We start from the raw sequence: 9,464 nt of genomic DNA on the forward strand, positions 1-9,464 counted from the left end.
ACTGAGCCTGAGGCTGACTATCCATGTTGTTGATGCTCAAAATTTAGTAACAAGTGCCTCTCAAGTGCACCAATCCTCTTGCTGAGGATGTTCAAAGCATAATTGTAGATGTAATTCTAAACGGTCTTATTAAATAAGAAACACAGAACCAAATAAAGAGTTAAAACCCCAGAGATCGAGGAGTAGCCAAAAGCTAAAACCATCTTATCTTACCACTCGCTGCTGTCCTTCCCCTGAGAGAGAGAGACCTTCTTCCTGTGTCCTGTCTTTTTATTGCCTTTCTGTTCTGCCTTCTCATTGGCTGTAAACCCAACCACATGACTTCCTCATCACTGCTTGGCTATACATACCTCCAGGTCTCTATGGTTCGTACTGAGATTAAAGGTTCGGGTCACTACTTGGCTTTGTCCTTGAATACACAGAGATTCTGCCATGTGATCGGATTAAGGGCGTGTGCTACCACCGACAGACTTCTGCTAAATGGCTTGCTCTTAGCTCTGATCCCCAGGCAACTTTATTAACATACAAATAAAATCACATTTCAGCACAAATAAAATATCACCATACATAATTATTACACTATGGTGCCTTGAACAACTTTACTCAAAGAAAATATTACCTCATAATTTACTTATCAGATCAAGCAACCACAATGCACAACAATGTGGTACAGATGATGGCAACGTGGGCATGACCATTCATGGCCTTTTCTAAAGATCTCGACAAAATGCCAAGCATTGTCTTCTCACTTGCCTTCTTCCTCTGCTCCCACCCGCACACACCCTGTCCTATTGGCATCTTCTGGTGTCTCACATCTTTCATAGCTTCATTCAGTCTTCCATCTTTTCTAACACACCAAAGGGCTCACCAAGTTAATATGACTAATTAGCGACTGGTAAGGTATAAACCCATCCAACTGGGCCTCAGAAATTATGTTCTTAACCACTGTAATTGTGAAACACTGGTTCCCAAAGTGCCCCCCCAACCCCCCAACCCCCCACCCCCCTGCAAGCCACCAGCAGCAGTATTCTATGGAAACTTGGGAGCACTGCCAATCTCAGATGCTTCCTGACCCCCTGAACCAGAGCACTCATATTGGGACCAGCAACCTGACTTCACACACATGTTCCAAAACGCAGAATCCATCATCCATTCAAATAGGAGAAACTTTTCTTCAGAGAAAAGTGGCAACATGGTTAGGATATTCACAGTTTTTATTCTGGCAGTAAACCATTGTACATATTCATACATATCCAAGTCTTTCTTCATTCTAGCAACTTTCAACCAATCCTAATTACAGTTTGTTACAATTGAAGTAAGAAATATTGTTTTGGTTTAAAAGGCAAAGAGAATATTTCAGGTTATAACTGGTGTCCCAAGCAAAGGAAGTTGTTCCAAAAATTATTTTTCCTCCTCAAAGCAGATACCCAAATTTTCACTTTAGGTCTCCAATTCACTTCCTGCTACTGGACCCAGAGTCAGGAATCGGGTCAGGTCCTATAGGGAGTGTTTCCTTCTGAGATTTTCATTCAGCAACCTCCTCCATGTTTTCTCTATGGAGGTGAGTTTCATACTTCAGAAGCTTGAAAAGTACATCTTCATTTTGCTAAAGACAAAACAGAAACAGAGATCCCTGTTTGTTCTTGTTTGCTTATGCAGGCTGGCTCAAATGGTGCCTGATCCTCTCTCCCATCTATCCACTTGATATTGAAAGTCGATGAGACTTTACCCTTTATACAGCAGAACTATGGCATCACCCTAAATGTTCAGTATTATCATGCCATTGGCATTTTCCTAATGAATCTCTTTTAAAAAGTTAAGTGCATCAAACAATCACCTTTTTTTTTTTTAAATATGTCAGGTCTTGAACTGAATTCAGATGTTTTCCCCTGTATTAACCAGAAGATAACCAATTACCTGGAAAGACAGACAGCAAAAGCCAAATATTGATTTACCAATTAATATTTAAACCTTACTCAATTTCTAAAATAAAACTGGTACTGCAGGGAAATTAGTAGTTATTAGCAGAAATCACAATATTTTAAATCCACAGTTCATGGACGAGTGATATCCTATCCACCCAAGATGAAATGATTGTCCTGCATGTCCTGGGTAGGACCTGGGAGGAAATGGGCAGGAGAGAGGGCACAGAAATCAAGAGTCCACTGGAATCATGGCAGGGAAACAAGACAGTCCCCTGTTCACTCCTTCTTCAGGCAGATCATTCTCCTGAATATGTCTTTGAACTTAGAATTACTCAAGATGATTATGACTGAATGGCCGGCTGGATATGCTGCCATGACTTCCTTCACCACAAAGAACTGATGACTTCTGTATGGAATTCTAAATGTCATATTTGCCATGAAGGCAGCAAAGTAAGAAACAAAGAAACAAAAGAATGTCACAACGGTTTTTAATGCATTTATGTGGGCTTCTGTTCTGGCATTTGACGGCTTCTGAGATCCACCTTGCATCCGGTACGTGTGCTTGTAAAGAGAAATGAATAACAGACAGGTGCACTTCACAAACACCAGGAAGGGAAGTAGTAAGGTCAGGTTAACGAGGAGCAAGTCATTATTTTTCATTACCTTGACTTCACTAATGTTTAGTTCTGTGTATCTCAGGACATACCCATCTTCAATTAAAGGGAAACCTACCTCGATACTCACAGTTGCAGTGCCCAAAGAGGCCATCAAGCTGCCCAGAAGCAGCCAAAATATGAGCTTTGAAATCCTGAATTTCAGCCAAAGAAACCAGGGCTTAGTGAAGCCTGAAATCTTGAGGCAGTAAAAGACAGAAAGACAGGTGGCAAACCAGAGGCCAATCGAGCTGAAGAACATCCAAATGAACATCATCTTTGAACCATAAATATTTTTCTCATATGCAAATGGGAAGAACACAGAGAAGAAACTCTGTGTCATCAGCATCATCTGCAGCCCGAGTCTGGACAGCCCCGTGCATATCAAGAGGATCTGCAGTATCAGCAGTTTTCTGCTCTTGGCCAAGTCATAGAAGTTCACAATGATAAGGAATCCATTCACTGTTGTCCCTAGGAGGAACTCTGCTGTCATGATGACCATGTGAAGAATAGCTAGGAAAGGGAAAGTCATGATGAATTTCAACGTTTCTCTGGATGACCTCAGACTCTTCCTCCTGAGGGTCTTGCATGCAGGAACCTAGAATCCTGAGAAACCTGGCTGGCTGCTGGCTCCTGGCATGTAGGAGAGGCTTATGCATGTTTTACTACAAGGAAGAAAATTAGATGACTTTTTGAATTGGGTGCTCATCATGTCAAACTAAGAATGCAAATCCAAACATTTGAATGATGGTTGATTCTTCCAATTATATTCTCAGAAAATAACTGCTATGCCTGAACTACTCTGTTTTCTAATTTTGTCTTGTTAAAAAAAAAATCTGATTGTGAAGATGTTTCATTTCAACCACTGCCATTATGTTTTTGTCTTTCATTTTTTCCTAGTGTCAAAGACAACAGCTCTAGGATACATGCTTATTTCTCTTTATTGTAGCATTTATCCAATCTCAGATGTCATTGTTCCAGGATATATGGCTCTTTATCCAGCACACTTTTGACTCACACTATTTCTGGAATACTTTAATAAATTTTCTTCTCTTTATTCATGGATAGGACAGAGGAAGGAGTGGGGGAGGTTAAACAACACCGAAGATGTTCGAAAAAAGTCATATGGAGACCTACTAGTTTATAAGCTTTCAAATATAGGTGCTTATGTATGTGCATATGTATGCGTGTACACAATGTGTATGTGTAGATATAGCTGAGTTTAAATGGATTTAACCCTACCCAGGGATAATGTTTCTCACAGAAGCCATAGGTTACAAAATAAAAAGCACCAGTTCCAGGTGTGGGTAACTTCCCTTGAGTTGTTTATCAGACAGACCACAGAAATCCACCAAACCGTACACGTTACTGCTATTGCTTTTTGTTGCCCACCAGAGCTTGAGGGTAAGATCCTGTTGCTGAAGATAGCACACACTTTGGTCACAGGATTTGGAGAGATCAAGTTGGTGCTGATCTGGTAGCTTTGTGTATGCTGGCTAGCTTTTATAGTATTGGAAGCTGCTATGCAGGCTACTGGGGGAGAAGAGCCATTATTGATCTACCTCAGTTGTGAACCCTGAGAACTACAATAAGGACTGGCCTGGCAAGACATGCCTATACGTGCAAAAATGTCTTGCATGCCATAGGAATAATCAATCACTTCCTCATGAAATTTAAGATACACACCACAGGAGGGAACTTAGTATAAATCTGACCAAGAACCTGTGACTAGGGAGCTCATAAGCTCTGCGGGTGAATCTACTCTTATTATTTTGCTAAATGGACATAGCATCAAACTACTTTTGAAATATGTACTTTACTTCAATACCCACAGATTTGTGCAGCTTTCATTCTTCATCAGAGAAGCTTTTTTTGTGTGTGGGCATTGGACTGTAGTTAAAACACAGACACACAGCCGGGTGGTGGTGGCGCATGCCTTTAATCCCAGCACTCGGGAGGCAGAGGCAGGCGGATCTCTGTGAGTTCGAGGCCAACCTGGTCTACAAAGCAAGTTCCAGGAAAGGCACAAAACTACAATGAGAAACCCTGTCTCGAAAAACAAAACAAAACAAAAACACAGACACACAACTGGTCAAAGTGTTGAGATCAAGTGTCTGTGGAGTGTTCATCCGTAAATTGGACATTCCCACTGGATATGTTACATTCCCTTCCCACTTTCTAGGCTTGAGTAATAGAAGAGGCAAAATGATTATGAGAGCCAGAGTCAGGGAGTGTCAGTGTCTTCTGGATGTGACAAGACAATTGTACTCATGAACTCACAGCAGCTTGGCCACTTCTGGGTACCAATACAAGAGTTGCACAGGATTGAGCCAGTCAACATTGCAGCATGGAGGTAGGAGGAGCATATGCAACCCTTCTCTGGTTGAAGAGCTCTTGAGGGCTGTTGGTTACCAGGGGAGAGAGAATCGGGTTTCTTTAGGTCTATGGTCCCTGGTAGGTTGACCAGACTGGCTCCACACTCATGCATATGGACTCAGTAGATTATGAAAACACAAAAAAAGGCATGAAGTTAGGAAATGTAAATGGGGGAGATGCTCAGAAGAGCTCAGGGGATGAGAGGTGAATGTGACAGAAATATATAATTTACATGTATGAAAGTCTCAAAGGATACATTAAAAATACTATATTAAAACAACAAAATAAAACAAAAAGTTCCCTTCCTGGAGCCCAACTTTCACTTAGGAGAATTAATTGCTGCATTAGACTTCAAAAGCAATTTCTGGGATATAGTTCTTTAAAAACAAAAGCCACACCTTTCCCTAACACATACCATGTTTTCATTGCCGTTGTGTTGGTAGAATGTTGACTTTGGAAACATAGTAACAGGCGATCCTGTCATACAAAATAGAAGGTTCAGAAATGTTTAACAGTCAGCAGGGGTCATAGGTCATAATCACTATGTTAAAATAAGCTCCCTCTCTGGGTCAAGAAGAGGTATGCATATACCCTGTTCAACTCACACCACATGCAAAATGTATAAACTATTACTATATAAGATGTCATGAATCCTGGATAAGTCACAGCAGATGTGACAAATATTAGTTGCTATAAACATTAAATATCTTTGTAATGTACTTTATCATATATGTATGTATATGTATACACATATATTATAAAAAATTATATTCTATGACAAGAATAATCTATGTTAATATATAATATATAAGATGTAATTATATATTGATATAGAACATATATATTAATACAGTATTACTTATTATATTAATATATTATTTATACAATATTATTGTTGAAACACAAACCATGAAGAAATAATTTCTACAGGAAGTTAGAAAGAGAAATATGTAAAAAACTAAAAAAACAAAAGGCAAACAAGTGGATTTACCATCCACTGTTCTTGCTGATCATGGTTTCAGAAAATCAGAATCTTCTACCAAATGTCACCTACTACCTCCTGAAAGCAAATGTCACCACTCTGCAGTATTCCTCGCAAGTGCTAGACCCTGTCAGTCTTCCGCACGTCACACATCACCAAGATGTTGAAGATCGAGTCCATCTCTGTTTCTTCGAAAATCCTGCTTTTGTGAACCAAATGATGAGCCAGGCTTTCATTCTTCCTGGCTTTTTGTCTTGGTGATTTTGTTTATAAACCACACAAAAAAATTGATATTTGCCTCCTGGAGACATTGCCACTTATAGGGCAGGTAATGAAACTTTAGCAGGATTCCAAACTCCTGGTGGGTAGCATAACCAGAGATGAAGGGAGGAAAGCTTGATAGTTTACAGCTTAGCCTAAGTTAAGACTAAGCCACAAACATTATGTTTGAATGCTTACAGACCTATACAGAATTCTTACTTAAAATAAAAATTCAATTTCAGTCATCAGTTTTTCAAATTTGTTTTAATAAATGATCTTGCTGAGCTAAAGGTTTTGAGCCAATGAGAGGCATCAGTTTGTATATAAATAAGCATCCAGATGATAGGCACATGACATGTTATAAATTATGTAATGCTGGACTAAAATCTTGGAATATATACTAACTCTTGGATATTTTATATTAAATCATGACATATTCAATGTGATTTAACTATACTGTTTGACCATACAACTATAATGAAAAATACATAATATGCTTCTATTTCATTTATATTTTAGTGCAGCAATGGAAATCTTTTTATGTGAAATATCTTTACCATAATAACCAGTGTTTGAGTATACAGCAATCTACCTATTTTCTTCCTTATTCTCTAGTTGTCTGGTTCTAGAGTCTTCTCTAAATTATTCTGGGACATTAGGATTAAAAAAAGATGGAGAAATACACAGACATTCTTGTTAACAAAATCATTAACATTGAAATAAATATAATTTTTTTCTGATGATCTTTGTGAGCCTGCATTTTTATGCCTTCCTCAGAATGGATATGATTTTTTGAAGCTTCTTTAAATGCTACTTCTTAGACAAATATATCGGGGACTATGGGGGTCCAGCCCCTAATAGTCTCCTTTCCAGGGTCCGCGGAAGAATCTATCAACCAGCTGAGAATCTATTCTTTAAGGTCGGCAAATCAATCTACGCACGCAGAGTTCTTTGGTCTATTTGCTTTAATTCTTCCCCTCGTCCCTTGCTTTACAGTTATATATCCCCCAGAAATCACAATCCTCCCCTCCACCCAGGACACCCAGCCTGAACTTCCTCAGGCAGTGATTGTCCATTATCAGGATCAAATGGAGGGTTGATAAGAATTACAAAGAGGGGCTCTAGTTGTTAATTACCATTTGTGACCCAAAGGGGAAGTGACTAATGGATTGACTAAAGGCTAAATACGGGTAATATCTAAGAAGAGGGATCTTATGTGCACAACTATAATCTTAAATGTGTTTGGTAAAAGATGTTAAAAATCTGTAAGTTGCTAGGTCAATGGGAGAAAATAAAACTGTCTTCTTTTTTTTCTGTGGATCCTATCTGTCCAAGCTGTCTGCTGTTTTTCTGCAGGGTGGGGGAAAGTGTGCTCAGTCTCTAGGCAACCTGTGTACAGGTAGATGCCTCTGGTGATAGTTAAAGGGAGATCTGGAACTGGAGGTAAGATTTGGGAAAGGAGGAAGTTAAGCTTAATTAGCACATCCACCAGGCCTTCTCAAACAGGTAGCCTAGATGCCTAAGTCTGTTCTTAGAGAGTACAAAGGTATCTCTGATAAGGTACTTTCCTCCATCCGGTGATGGACCTGGCCGGATGCTACCAATAATGATAATTACAGGGAGGCTTGAACTGGGAGTTCTGGCTGAGCATAGCTGTTAGCACAGAAGGTTATCTAAATATCCCTAGAAGTGGTTAGGTAAGTAGTTAGAGGTCTATAAAGTTAGTAAGGCTGTAAGAAAGGAGGGGTCTGAGCTAAATTGTGTAAAGCTATTACTTAATGTCTACCTGACTTAGGCGGTGTCCCCTTGTGGAATTTACCTTAAGTCAAGAGACTCGCCTGTGGGTTGTTATCACTGTTAATCCTCGGAAATTGGGTGACCACCTGGGTGATGTCTCCTTTAGTCCTTGAAAGTGGTTAGGAGAGATATCTGATTCCAGAGAAAGCCTTTCCTGGGGCTGTTCTCCAAATACCTGGAATGTGTATGTCCAGAGAGTGATCAGTCCACACTGTTAGCCTTCTTAGGAAAAAGTCAATTGGGAAAACTATGAAGGCACACATGATTTTCATAACAGAAGACAGCTGATATATAACAAGCCAAGTAACACCAAAAACTCCTTGGGATTTGGCTTCCTCTGGAGGAATTCCCTGACCCCTCCAGGTAGTGACTTTGCCATAACCAGGTGAGTTCTTATGATATTCCTGCGGCCTGCAGCACAAATACAGAATCTCTCAGCTAGAATTTATCTCCATTGAGTACTGAAGTGCTTTGAAATGTCTTGGCTGTGTTAGTTTCAACCCACCTTGCCTTTGTCAATCACATTGACACTGGTGTGGCTGCTTTCATGGACTGGGACTGATGATTCTGCTCTGAGATTTGAATTTACAGAACTTATTTCATTGTGAAATCCTGGATTCTGGCTCTCATTTGCCTCTTTAAATACACTATTTAATTGCAGGGAATGGTTGACTTTTGCAAGAACTGCTCTAAAAGTATAATTGACATTCAGCTCCAATTAGTTTGTATTTGCATTTGTGATTTTCCTGTCATATGTCTACTGGTTTGCATTTACCCAGTCCAACCCCATCTTGGAAATGGAGGCTTAGTGAAGAGCTTGCTCAGGCAGAGAGAAGGTTCATTGTGACTGAGACAGTCTTACCATGGACAACTCATTGGCACTTTCTGAGTTTAGAGAAAGGCAGTGATGAAATGAAGTACTATTCAAATTCAGAAATGCCTAACATTTTTAATGTGACAGATTTCTCTTATGAAGACACTGGATATTTATAGCTAAATTTACTTTTCTAGTCTCAATAAATATAATTTCTTATAAATATTCACAAGGTTCTTAAGAATTGGTATACCCCTACTGAAACTGTTTGAGCAGAGTCTTCTGATTTTAAGGTGAGGGACATAAATTAATTGGAAGATAAAAAACGGAGTGCTCGTAACATGGCACAGTAAGTAAAGGGGCTTGCCATAAATCCCGAGGACCTGAGTTCAATTCCCAGAAGCCACATTGGGGGAAGAGAACAGTGAATTTAAAAAGTTGCTCACTGATTTCCACCCAAGCACACAGGCACTTACACATGATAGACAGACAGACAGACAGACAGATAGATAGATAGATAGATAGATAAAATAGACAGATAGATAGAAATAGAGAGATAGATATTAGGCAATATATATACATAGATGGATGTAAGAAACAACTACAACAAAAATTGAAATACTTTAATTATTGATATTATTTCCAGGCATTTCTCA

At 39.3% G+C, this 9,464-nt stretch overlaps 1 protein-coding gene across 1 annotated transcript; it reads right to left on the bottom strand.

The window, feature by feature from the left end:
* Positions 1 to 2,201: 2,201 nt before the first annotated feature.
* On the bottom strand, positions 2,202 to 3,110 carry LOC114694744 (taste receptor type 2 member 3-like). Its single transcript, XM_028871797.1, has one exon. It carries the CDS (start codon positions 3,108 to 3,110, stop codon positions 2,202 to 2,204), a length of 909 nt encoding a protein of 302 aa, XP_028727630.1.
* Between the last annotated feature and the right edge of the window lie 6,354 nt (positions 3,111 to 9,464).

The sequence above is a fragment of the Peromyscus leucopus genome, chromosome 3, assembly GCF_004664715.2.
Source record: "Peromyscus leucopus breed LL Stock chromosome 3, UCI_PerLeu_2.1, whole genome shotgun sequence".
In the NCBI taxonomy this organism is placed as follows: domain Eukaryota; kingdom Metazoa; phylum Chordata; class Mammalia; order Rodentia; family Cricetidae; genus Peromyscus; species Peromyscus leucopus.